General features: G+C 42.2%; 1 protein-coding gene across 1 annotated transcript in view; it reads right to left on the bottom strand.

Annotated features, from left to right (window-relative positions):
• The window catches only part of SPATA16 (spermatogenesis associated 16), a 98549-nt gene that overhangs the window by 31250 nt on the left and 53441 nt on the right, over window positions 1-13858 (bottom strand). Inside the window, 1 exon segment of the mRNA XM_059822873.1 lies at window positions 12137-12221. Coding sequence (XP_059678856.1) covers window positions 12137-12221 — 85 coding nt within the window.

Here is a 13858-nt window from a genome sequence, read left to right as displayed (position 1 = left end):
CAGATTTCAAATATATGTGGAGTGAGGCAGCAAAATGAAAATGTGAGTGGTTGGACCAGACAAGCTCTGTATTCTGCCTGCAGAGTTCACTTTTGGCTTTATCATCCTCAAGAGCAGTTCAAAGTCATGCCTATAATATCCTTGCATTGCCATGTACCCATGGTTACTCTGCACAGCGTGCAAATAGTGACTAGCTCAGAGGGCAATAACGGTAAAATGTAAGCCAACGGGGAAAAGAATAGATCCGTAGTTTCTGGTCAATACTGCTACTGAAGGTATTATTATTACCCAAGAGAATTTTTTTTCCCCAAGCTGCTGACCCTGGACTTAGATGCTATTTGGTTTATTATCCTCTTGGATTTTTATGGGGTAAAGTCTTTAAGGATATAAAACTTCAGCCTATAAAAACTTTGGAGGAGAAAACTTTATACGATGAAATCCCTAAGGATTTTTCTGCTTAAACCTTTACGCACTGAAGTTCATACCTGTGAATGAATATCTGGCAACGTGTTCAGGAAACAGGGATGCCTACAGAACATCATCTGTTGTGCTGTACACCATGCAGCTACACAAGATACAGTCACGCTGTGGAGAGGATTGCAAGGGCTCCAAGGGACTCTCAGGAGAGTCCTTGCAGAGAGGACAGGATGACTGTTTTTTCCCATTTCCATGTGTTTTGGTGTCTTTCCATCTGAAGGGTCCTTTCTGCAATGTCCTCTCAGATACATCAGGGAGGACGTTGCTGTTCTGGCCTCAGAGTGGAAGAAGTGTCAGGCTCTTGCATGAGTATGGGGGTAGCAGCCAAACTGATAAAGATGATAAAGAAATACGATTTTTTTGCATATCTTGCAAGGGAGCTCTGCAGTGATATCACATGGTGTTACACTCCAGCCTTCAATTCCAGCAGAGTTAGTTAGAAAATGTGAAGTCCTTGAGATGACCTTAACCATAAGAAAGAGCTCCTCTAGCCATGAACAATAATGTAAGGACCATGATTGACACGAGTCCACTGAATTCGGTGGTTCACCTCAGCAGTGAAAAAAATCTATTGCTTCAGCGAAGATGCAAGAACTCGCTCAAGAAGAGGCTGCAGAATAATCTGATGATAGGGAAAAGTTCTTTTTGTAGTTGTGGGACTGACTCATGCTCTGCTATGTCAGGAGGTTTATAGCCCTGTTTTGGAAGTGTGGGGAATCAGAGAAAGTCTGCAGAGAAACCATCTGGAGACAAAGTGTCTCAAAGAGTATTTATATTGTCAGCACTTCTATTAAAATACTGATTAATTCTTTCATGAAACACAAGTGTTCACAAGGTTTGAGGGATGTACATCGCTATTGTGACAATTAAAAATCCAAAAGGCATTCCTAAACAACAAACTTTGTTTTGATAAAGGGTTTAAACATATATTTGAGCCAACACCACATACTCCTCTTCTTTGAGCACCTTGGATCTGCAATATCCTTACATTTTACCATATCTAGTAATGTTACATTTCACAGACCTTATATTAAAACTTAAACTTTAGTCTAAACAATCTTATATTGTCCTTTCAACACCCACTAAAATTCTGTTAAGAGCTCATAAAATGATAGGTAGATGCACAAGAAACAAAGCTTTCCTACGCCAACTTTTGATGGCAAATGATATAACTACTTCAATATTTTCATGAAGCTCTTGCCATTTTGCCTGCTTAGAGCAGACATAGAAGAAGAAAAATGGCACTGTAGCAGCAAATTCTTCATAACAGTGACAGTAGCTTTCCCAGCTACAGTCCCTAACCTTAATCCTCTTTAACTACAGAAAGGTTTAATTTGGAAAATCCAATTATCTTGACATCTAGAATTAGCCAAAAATTTAGATATCTTTCTAATGCCTTATCTTGCAGCTGCAGTGCACACTCAGCCACTGTCTCATTTACAGTACAGCAGGAATTGATGCTTTTATTGATGATTTTTATTAATGCAATCATATCAGTCAGGGTAAAGCCATTAGCCTCTTCTATGAACTGCTTCCACTCTTAGGCTGGTAGTTAGAATTATGGGTGCGCTGCGGTGCAACCTATGTGCTTTTCTCTATATCTTTCCAACCATAAAGAAGTATCTGGCAGCCCTGCCACTAAGTCTGTTGCTGTTGTGATTTGAATATCTTCTCACCAGCATGATCTTCTTACATAATTTTTTTTTTCTATGGGAAAAATAAGTAGACAGAATGCCAGAGCATATCCTTTTCTCAATATGTTTATGGTATGAATAAATCATGTATTATACAATAGATGAGAACTTCCTGCTTATCTGCCATGTAATGCCTCCCCACTAATGTAGGTCACATCAAATATCAGCTTATTTAGGTTCTTAAGTTATTAACGTATTTAAGTCTCTGTGAGTTATTTTATATGCAGTATATTTTGAAAGCGGATTTGCAGAGCACCACAGCGATAGATCCGTCTATTCTGCTGACTTCTGAAAGGCAGAGGCAGAGGTATTGCAGATGGGTTACCTTAGGCTTCAAGATCTGTTTGATACTCTAATAAGTATCTCTTTATGTTTTGGGAGAAAAGAAATCCATGCTTTATACTCTTCTGAAGAGATTACTATTCATTAAAGAAAAACCCCGGAATATATAGAGTATGGAAAAGGCTGGAGGCTGCTCTTGAAAATCCCTGTCCGTGATGCCGGCGGGTGGGAAAGCAGGGACTGAGCAAAAATGTGGAAATGCAATTCCAGTTCAGGGAAGCTCACTGCCCACAAGCCCCTCCTCCAGTCTCACAAACTCACGTGCATGGAGAGTGCCGCAGGAGTCCTCAGCTCTTGTTTCACTTGCTACCAACTGAGGATCTTTTACCCTTTCATCTCGGCACAGGGGTAAATGTGAAGGATTCCAGTGTTTCTTTGGAGAGACTCTGAGACCAAAGAAACAGAGGCTATATTTGCTTTGCAAGGCTGATCCAGAGCATTGGCAAGGTGAGCCCCTGTTCCTGCTGGAATTATGGTTTGTTGCCATCGGTATCTACCACGTGGATCTGTACCAGGCGGGAGCTCTAGCTCCAAGCCTCCCTGCAGAGGTGGCTCCTGGCCTGGGCCACCTACCCCTGCCCCAGCCGGGGCCTCACAACTCCCTGGGATGCTGCGATGTGAGCAGAGACGGTCCAGCGGAGCGAGCTGAGCTCCCGTGGATGGTCAGCGTGACTGACGTGCCGTGCCGTGCTGGCGGCTCTCAGCCACCCAGCTAGCTGCGGTGCAGACACGCTTCCTTGGCGTGGTAACAAAGGCAGACATAACTCTGCAACGGGGCAGTCAGGTAGTGGATGCAAACATCAAAGAACTGCCCCCGTGAACAGGCCAATTATCCTCCATGTGAAGCTATTGGCCAAAAACATAGCTTTTAACCAGTTTTTTTAATATTGCCCCTTTCATAAGGATAAGAGAGTTTTCACGGTGAGAAATACCCTAATTCCAATAAGGCAATTCACTGTGACTGCTCTGAGCAGCAGGACTGCCCTTCCAATGCTGGGAGAAGCCTTTCGCCATCACAAGCCCTCGGCGGGTGTTGGGTCAGCTCCGCACGGCTCCCACTATGTCAGGAACGGGTCACAGTTTAAACAGCAGGGTTTTTATTGTGAAAGGGGATTACAAACTGTGCTCAGTTGAACTGCTTTGGTATCCTGGGCTCAGAGAGACGTCTTAACTCAGACAGGCAGAGCTAAAGGTTGAGCATTGCTGAGTGCTTTACATGAATGTAGTCAGAGCCACTGGCCAACACCTGGATGCTGCCTCCATCCGTTGATTCAGGCAAGTGCCGGGGAGACCGGGAGTGACCCTGGCTAGGAAATACTCCTGGGAGAAACGTGGGATACTTGCTGTAGGGGCTTTTCAGGGCTTTTAGCCCAAAAAGAGGAAAAAAAAAAAGAAAAGAAAAGGAAACTAAAATGCAGAAACTAACTGAAGGAGCCGTCAGTCCTTCCTAGCACTGAGCTCAACTCATTTTGAGAACTTGACTTAAATGTGAAGAGATGAATCAGACAGCCAGAGATGGTGACTGATGTGGTTAGCCTGTAAAATGGACAGCACTGTTCAAAGGGGCAGCGAAAAATCATGCCTGAGTCATTGCAATAGCAAACTACTTTATGTGGCTGAATGGCTGCTAATTTAGTAGAAGACAAGTTGACTGTATATATAGAGATGTTTCTGAAAAGTGACTTTATCTCTTTTTGTCTGATGTCCTCTGTAGTTCTTCAAGAGCAGATGTGCAGATGGAAAGCCACATAACCAGTAATGATCCTGGGAACAGCACAAACTCCTGCCTGTAGCTTCATCTCCCCAAAGAAAGGAGGTGGTATACAAAAAAAGGGAAGAGGATAATGAATGTGTAACTTCTTAAGGACCTTTGCAACTCGAGGGAACAATAAGGGCCTGAGAACAGCACAAAATGGCTGGTTTTCTATGGCAATTTCTCAGGTTTCTTTTGTAAATCTTAAAGCTCTGCTTTGCAACCCAGTAAAAGCCAGAATGAATTGAAAATTCGACTTGTGAAATATGCACATTACTTTTGAGCTGCCCTGTAAGGTTTTTTAAATGGCCTGGAGATTTGCTGGCCAGGTTGTTCCTGTTGAACATCTTTGAGACATGATTTATGGGGCTCTGTTAACAGTTAAAACCCTAATTGGGTTGGTATTTTGTTTCATATTGGGATTTCAATAGCTAACAACTATAGCAAGGTATGTGTTGCCTATTACATTCAGCTGATATTAAATAAATCCATCTTTCCTGAAATTAGAGACAATTAATCCATCTGTATTAATAATTGTGACATTTAAACTAATAACTTCTCTTATCATGTAAATATAAGTATGATTCAAACAAAAATTATTCTACCACGAATGATCTGGTACCAGAAAAATAGAAGTAAGTAGAAAATATGTGGAGGTAGATATTATTAAAGAAGAAAGAATACAAGAAAAATGTTAAATTCCTTGGTTTTGTACATGTAGAATTGTTTCTGGAATGGAAATATCAGCAATAACAGCAGCAATAAAAAGCTCCCAAATCAGTATCAACATGATAGAAGCTCTCTGTTATGTTATTTTATTTGCCTTCTCAATCCAGTTTTCAATTACTCCATATTTTTACTAGTGTACCTGAGAGCAGAATGAAGCTGACTTTTGCAGCTGGGAGTTTTGTCTTACAAATAGTGTATTCCAAAGCCAGACTGGTCTGAATCCCTGAAATGGCATACACAGGAAAAGGCCTATTCTACCCTGAAAAAATATTAATAATTTTAATTTTAACAAGTTGCTTCAGCCATGATGCAATGACATAGGAAACACAGGAAACCCATGAACTTTTCAGGAGCTGCACTGAGATCATCTGGATACCAGTGCAGTGTCTTAATGAACTGATCTTCCTGCTTATGGGCCAAAATCTTTTTGTTCTTCTAATGTGCAGAATAAGGAAAATCATTACATCCCAGTTTCCACCAGAAAATGAAAAGCTCAGTACTTCAGGGCAAGTGTTGTCCGTCAAAATGGCCATCGGTATAGAATAGAGAGGATTACCTATCGGTTTTTATGAAGAGGGATAAGAGAAATGTTATCTTTTTTCTGACATGAGAAAATTAAAAATTAATTCTTAAAGTAGCAACAAGCTCCACAGACCTCTGAGACAATATGGACTTATGCATATTAGACACTTACTTCTGTCTGCCTGTACACACAACAGTCATTGACCTCAATGGGATTTTCCTCCCGATTTGATTAAAGAAAGGACTTTTCTGCAGTGAAGTGTGGCACAGCATGATCTGCTAAAATAGCCTCAAGAATTAATGAGAAATATATTTTCTCAGTGATATGATGGCCAGGCTGCCCAGAGAGGCTGCCTGTCAGCTCCTATCAGTCATTCCATTAGGAGGATTGCAAAACATCCCTGCCGTTGCCAGCTTGGAAACCTTACGCTCCATAGCAGGACACGGGTCAAGCATGAGCACTCAGGACTGCTGACGGGCCTCGTCACAGCTGAGACTGCGGAGGAGGTTTTGGCTACCAAGAGCTTTTTCCTTTTAACTTTCTTGCCTTGGATCGTCACCCTGCAAGGTGTGAGATAAAGCTGAGCTCTAAAGGAGTTGACAGCATTCATCGCTGCACTGTAGGTGTTCAGCCACCTTGCAGGGCTGGGTTATCATTTGCTTTATTGTGTGATGTGTGTATTGCTCTGCGCTTGCAAGAGCCTAGGTTTTTGAAATGGAAACACCTGATGTTCATAACAGCAATGAGAGAGCAAAACAAATGTCTGAATACCCAAACCTCCATGTCAGCCAATGCACGTGCTACTGGAAGCTTTCTCTGTGACGCTGAGTTTAGCTGACAGAAATATTCTCAGAAACACAAGCCTGTGAGCTCCATGTGCAGCAGCCACAGAGCAGTATTTTCAATGTGCTAAGAGCAGCTCTGTGATGGCTGCAATCTTGGCCAAAACACTGGGGTTGAACTGGAACTAAAGCTAAAAATCCCAGTTTGCTGCAACACAAATTAAAGGTCTCCATTTGAGCTGTAGCAAATACACATTGGCTATGTTATGGAATTAAGGCTTCTGGTACAGATGATTATGGAAGAGTACAGATACGAACCTACAAGTCTTGAAATGCCTTCCTGGGGTTCTGTTAGTTTCTGCAACGTATGTGTAGCTGGTGCAACGGCACTTGGTGTAAGACTTTGGCTAGATGGGATTGACTTTGGATATAAGTGCATAACGGATGCTAGAGCTGAAGCTTCAGTATAAAATAGGCCACATATAAAATAGACCGTAATAAAAGCAATTAAATTTGTAGTGTGCTAATGAGTTAAGCCTGAGACGTTTATAAATTAGGTAATAAAGGCACTTTATACTAAGATGGGCCAGATATTGGTGAAATCAGGCTGTGACTTTCAAGATATTTGCAAAGTTCATGTTTGACAACATTGGGCATTTTTGACATTGTACTATGGGCGTGATATATTTTTACTCGTGGAATGAAACATCCAGAGTATATTGCACAGTTTTTAGCCAGTGGAAATAGTTTAGAAAGTTGTGAGTAAAACTGGACAGTTTGGAGAGGGACTCTTTCTATGGGATGAAATAGCTCAAGTCTATTGCTTGTTTTGCTATTACCAGCTGAGAAATTGCATTGCTGACAATAAATGCTAGGGAGCTCACCTGACTATAGGAATAAGTAGGTTTAAACTTTGTCTTGCTGCTACTACTCTGCAAATATCTACCATAATACGTTTAATAACTTTCAAATTATTATTTATTGTGATGACCTCTATTTAACTCACCTATTTTTAAACTAACAGCCAATACACAAATCACCTGGTGCATATTCTGTAGTGGGTTATGAAAAAAAGCCCATCCGTTTGATTACATCTTAACTTGGAATGTGTATTTTCAATCCATGGAATAAAATATTGGAACAGAGAAAAAGCCCCAACCTACTGAATAATATTATCCACTGCAAATTACCTTTTCACCTCTCATCAGCATTATTCCTTTATCTCAAGAGTGGAATGGAAGGTGGGTATTAATATTCAAAACCAACACAGGGCATGAGATATTACATAACACTGTACAGAATATCCAGAACTAGATGATTTACTTTAAAGGGGATAATCGAAGAGAGCTAATCAAAAAGCTAATAAAAAAGAATATTTAAAGTTGCCTTGATCATGATCCATAGGTACATAATATACAGGGAGAAGATAACAAGTACTAAAGGATCTTCAAGCTTTCAGAGGTGAATGCATAATACAAATTGCTGGAAGTTTGGACTGGACAAGTAAGATCGCAGCTTGTAAACTGGGGGAAAAATAGGAGACAACCATGTACCAAATCATCTTTTAGACGGGTTATGGGGATTGCATAACTTTCTCAAAACCAGTCTCTGCTTTCCTCTTTTGGCACCGATGCAGGAAGGTAAGGGTGCAATTCTGGGGTGTTTTTATGCAGGAAGTCAGACAATTCGTCCATATGAGCCCATCTGGCCTTAAAAATCTGACAGCACAAACCTTGCAGGGTGCCTAAGAGGAGGTACACAATCACATGGAACAGATCACTGCTGAAGAAGAAATATGTAAAAGGTAATAACGAGGAGGGGCGCGATTTGAGGATGTTTTAAGAGTTGTGAAGGTCCAGCACCCCGCTGGACCTGTTGTTTGTGAACAGAGGAGGCCTTGTGGGGGATGCGACGGTGGGAGGCCATCTTGGGCACAGTGATCAACACAGGTGGTGTTCCCCAGGGCTCAGTACTGGGGCAGGTCTTGTTTAATATCTTTTTCAGTGACCTGGACAAGAGGATCGAGTGCCCCCTCAGTAAGTTTGCAGACAACACCAAGTTGGGTGGGAGTGTTGATCTGCTCGAGGGTAGGAAGTCTCTGCAGAGGGATCTGGACAGGCTGGATCGATGGGCTGAGGCCAATTGTATGAGGTTCAACAAGGCCCAGTGCTGGGTCCTGCACTTGGGTCACAACAACCCCATGGAATGCTACAGGCTTGGGGAAGCGTGGCTGGAAAGCTGCCCTGGAAAAGGACCTGGGGGTGTGGGTTGACGGCTGGCTGAATATGAGCCAGCAGTGTGCCCAGGTGGCCAAGAAGGCCAACGGCATCCTGGCCTGTATCAGAAACGGTGTGGGCAGCAGGAGTAGGGAGGTGATTGTGCCCCTGTACTCGGCTCTGGTGAGGCCGCACCTCGAATCCTGTGTTCAGTGTTGGGCCCCTCACTACCAGAAGGACATTGAGGTGCTGGAGCGTGTCCAGAGAAGGGCGACGGAGCTGGTGAGGGGTCTGGAGCACAAGTCTGATGAGGGGCGGCTGAGGGAGCTGGGGTTGTTCAGTCTGGAGAAGAGGAGGCTGAGGGGAGACCTCCTCGCTCTCTACAACTGCCTGAAAGGGGGTTGCAGAGAGGTGGGTGTTGGTCTCTTGTCCCAAGTGACAAGTGACACGACAAGAGGAAATGGCCGCAATTTGCACCAGGGGAGGTTCAGGCTGGATATTAGGAAAAACTTCTTCACCGAAAGGGTTGTCAGGCATTGGAACAGGCTGCCCAGGGAGGTGGTTGAGTCACCATCCCTGGAGGTATTTAAAAGTGTGGATGAGGCACTTAGGGACATGGTTTAGTGGTGGACTTGGCAGTGTTAGGTTAACAGTTGGACTTGATGATCTTAAAGGTGTTTTCCAACCTAAATGATTCTATGATTCTATGACTGTATGAAGAAAGAGGACTCCTGTCAGTTGATGTCTGGGATAGAAGAAGTTCAAAGGAAAGTATAAAACCAAAATCAGGAGAAGAAAACCGAAGGAGATACAAGATGAAGACTGCTTTGAGCATAAGGAATAGATCAGGACAGAAAAAACAGTGCTTTAGAAGTAAGATAAATAATAAAGAGCTTTGCAGATGTGAATTAAGGGCCTGAATATTTTGCAGTAAATACATCAGCTGAAGGATTCGAGTGGTCTGTACAACGTTTTGAAGCTATGAAAGAAGTAGAAGACAGGCTGTGTGGAGGAAAAGCCTTTTCCAGCAGTTAAAAGAAACATGAAAAGAAGAAAAAAAAGTAGTCAATGACACACCAGAAGATTATATACATGACCCACTGATGAAAGCAAAGAGTGACATACCTAATCTAAAAACCTTTCTTCACAGAAGTAAAAACCAAACCATCCTGTTCACCACCTAATCCCTTCCTCCTCAGAAAATTTTGCTCACGGTTGTGAGCCAATGCTAGCGAGTTCTGGGGCAGAGGAGTAGTTAACAAGAAAAGCGTGCATCAATAGCTGTTGCTTTGGTTACAAAGGCACATGAACATGTATAGTCGTGACAAGTTATTTTCAGCTTTACACCATGAAATAGAGAGAATATTAATAAAAAAAGATTATATTACCTCTGCTTGGTCTCTCTGTGGTGGAAAGTCCCAGTGCAGTGTCACATGCTACATCATACTGCATAATTGTTGCTGTGTGCTCTAATGACATTGAAGTCACCCCTGATGCTGACTGCACAGAGCTCATCAGCTCAGGAACGAAAAGGTTGTTACTGGTGCTGGGGATATATCTTCAAGAACAGCATTTCTTAAGTGCTAGCTATTAACTTGAGTGGGAGTGGTACTGGGCACCCAGCTGCCTCTGCTGCGTGTGTGTCAGCATATAGATACCACTGAATCCTTAGCCTAGCCCACGCTAAGGCATACGCACAAAAGGCACAAAATTGCAGAGCAATCTCTGTCTCCCAGTGAAAATCAAGCACGGTGGGGGATCAAACAAATGGTTAGATCTCTACTGACATTTCAAAGCTTCTGCAGACAAAGATGACAGCAGCTCAGCTTCAGGCGAAAGGTAGAGAAGGAGTGGGAATGGGGCATGGTGGTACCTCTTGGTACCATGGGGGTCCAGGAAGGCCCACGCATGAACCCCCTGTCAGGAAGAGAAATGAGCTGTGAGCTCTGGAGTGAAGCAGGGATGAACCAGAGTCCTACCACTGCCAAAATCCTTTGGCCCTTGCTATCTATTTTGTACGATGATGCTAATATTGTATGATAATGCTAATGGCTGGAAGTAGCTCCACTTCTGGTGTGGTTCATTCCCACCTTAGCCCAATGACAGCTTCTGATTTAGACTCTATGAAGAGGCATCATGATGAATCTTGTCCTTCATGCCACTTTTTCGGCCCTGTTACACAGCAGGACGGTCTGAACCCCTGGGGCAGAGGACAGCTATGACCGCGCCTCCTTTAAAGGTTTATTCTTTGAAGCTTCATGTCCATGACATCAAGAAGGGAAGTCAATGGATACCAGTGTTAAGAGACAAAAAAAGACATTCCATTCGAAGAAATGACCCCTTCGTAAAACCTGTTTGTGAACTCAAGATTTTAAACGAGTCTGACCCAGTGGGGAAAAAAATCAAACTGTTCTGTACAGAAGAATTTCTCTGCTGGAAAACATATAAGAAAGTTCACAGGCACTGCAAACACTAGCCCAGTGGGTAATTCTCTGAATGAGATGCACTTTGCACTCACAGCAGTACTGAAATTCAGCAGCTCCCAGGACTGAGATTCATTCCATTTTACCAATAGGAATGCAACTAATAATAGTTTTAAAAAGGAAGAATTTACTGTGGGAGTGAAGGTAAAAGACCAGATTCTGATCTTTATTACTCCGGCTTATGTCAGACATGTTTTTCACCACTTCATATAAAGTACAGGTGTCACAGATGTTCTCACAGAATAAACCCAAAATAAATGGGATCAGAATCAGACTCTGAAATTTTATTGCAAGGGACATACATTGTTCCTAGTGTCATTAAATTCCTTCTATGGACAAGGAGGACCTGAGGGCCAGGTCCATTCTGGGAGGCAGCAGGGTCTTCCACCACCTGAGTCCCAAACACTGCAGTCCCTCTGAAATGCACTTTGGTTGCATTAAAACCTGGGCTGTGAAGGCTGGGACACCATGGGCAGTGATAAGATCCTGCAGCAATAAGCCTCTCCCAGCAAAGGATCTAGCATCCATTCATCTCCAAGTTTGTGTGAGAGCTCTCCTCAGAGCAGAAGGAGGTACCCTTAAACTTAAATTTGTGCTGATGTGGCTGAACAGCCATCTCAAATAAGTATCACTCAAGAGACAAGTCTCACTGAAGTCAATGGTCTACTCCCCACATAAGTAATCTTTGTAGACCAGGGTCTTACCCAGCCATCCTTCACAGAGCACTTTAGGTTCCTCTGAGACCATTCATTACAGTCATTTTTTCCTCCCCTTCCGGTTGAAGAGTTTGGAAGCGTGTCAGAGGATTAGTATCATGCAAATTGCGAAAGCAAACTGTCACTAAGGAAGGAAGACTTCACAAAAAATAGCTTAGGGGACTATACAGTATCCAGAATTAAATTTTATAGCAGTCCATAAAATTGAAGTATGAGCCAAGGGTTAACAACCTTGAATTTTGCCCTTAAAATTAGTCCAAGAAAATCTACTTCATTATAAATACGGTAGTACTATATAGTGTCCTGTTGATTGATGTGCCCAAGAGCTACCTTTGTCGGCAGTCTTTTAAGCAGTAATCCTTCATTTTGGTCTTAATAGTGAGATGGGCACCTCCTTCCTCATTGGGCTATCAATTTTTACCTGCCAATACAGTTTGATGAGCTTGCTTATATGCTCCTCAGTGCCTCCTGTCAGCCAGTACATATAGTCAGCAATCATGGCGCTCCTGATGACAAAAGCAGAATAAATGAGTGTACAGGGAGAGAAAGACATATATAGCAATAGTTAAAGACGGTCATATTAAAAGAGTGTAACATGAGGTTTGTATCAAAAGCTTTAAGACAAGCTTTAGTAAACATTTTTTAGCTCGAAACTATCTGCGAGCAAACAACCCTACATTTTCTTTTAATAGCTTTCCCATATTTTAATCTGAGCAAACATTTAATGACTGCTATACAATATTTTAGTCTGGCTTTTCTTTTTTTGCTTTAAAGTATTTGTGGGTAAAATATCTTATAAGTAAGTACATTTCTTCTAGGACAGCATCAACACGTATAACACCCTGTTGCTTGGCAGTCTGAGAATATCACTTGTCTATGGCAAACTCAGACATAGTTCAGCTTTGATTAAACTATATCTTAAAAAAACCACCCCAAACCAAAAGTAATCAGCTATCTTGCTACCTAATTCAGTATGCTTTAGTACTCCCACTGTCTGTGACAATCATTGCATTACTCTTTCTAGACTGAGGGATATTAAAAAACTATTGTGCAATGGATATTAATGCAGAGTCTTAACAGACTTTAGAAAATCAGTTTGCTTTTATGGCTGCCTCTCCACACTGCTCTTCGTTTCCTTTCCTCTAGAGATTCCAAATCCAATTAAATGTGACTAGATGTAATTCCAAATTGTCACTTTAGTCAATTAAACATATAATAATCTTGTGTACCTAATTACTAGCACCAAAAGTTTATTTGTTGATGTAGTGCTATCAATGTGTACTTCTGCATGTTCCCCTTATCATTGCCTATATATTAATTGTGCTTTGACATTACTGTAAATTGAATTTGAAATTTCCCCCTAGTTAAAAGTGTCTCACAAACAGTAATCCCAATCCTGTTGTAATACCCTTTCAGAACGTACTTTCCAAGGCTGTATTATGTTCTTAATGAGATATAACCAAAAATACACGGATTTAACAATAAACATTTCAAAGCAGGCCCAGTATCAGGGGGTAACATATTGTTACAAACAGGAACTAAATCTTCCCTTAGATGTTCTCATACAGCTCCCATTAATTTCACTGGGAGAAAAGCAATTCAGTAGGATCCATGGATTTCTGCATAAGGACTGGATTTAGCCATAAGCTTTATCCAATGCTCATTTAAATCGTTGGCAAAAATCCTCTTGACTGCACTAGAACAAAGAGCAGTTTCTAATTGAACATCGTTAGCCCAGCCGGCACAGGATGAACAAAGCATGAAATCCTCATTGCCTTGAAAATCATTGGCAAAACTCTCACTGACTTCACATGGTGCCAGGGTTTAATCCCAGGAATGACATATGGACCCTATGGATGAAACAGAGAAGGTGAGCAAAGCATCCAGCACTGCCTGCTTGACCCAATGCCGGCGACAGTTTTGGGGAAAGACGTTCACTGTGTCCTGAGGTGTAAAAAGGAAATACGCATGCGGCACAAAGATGGGGTAAGACAAATGCATCATGTTATTCTGTACCTCAGGTCTACTAGAGGCAGCCTACAAAGCTTCCAGCTCCCGTGACAACGGCAGTAGCTGGTACTGCAGTCCCTAGCAGCGTACACAAGCGGTGGTGGCCTCCTGCGGCCACTTCGTCAGAAAGAAG

This window comes from Gavia stellata, chromosome 11, assembly GCF_030936135.1.
Source record: "Gavia stellata isolate bGavSte3 chromosome 11, bGavSte3.hap2, whole genome shotgun sequence".
NCBI lineage: Eukaryota > Metazoa > Chordata > Aves > Gaviiformes > Gaviidae > Gavia > Gavia stellata.
Note: the sequence above shows the minus strand (reverse complement) of the source record. Positions and strands in the feature narration are given on the sequence as shown.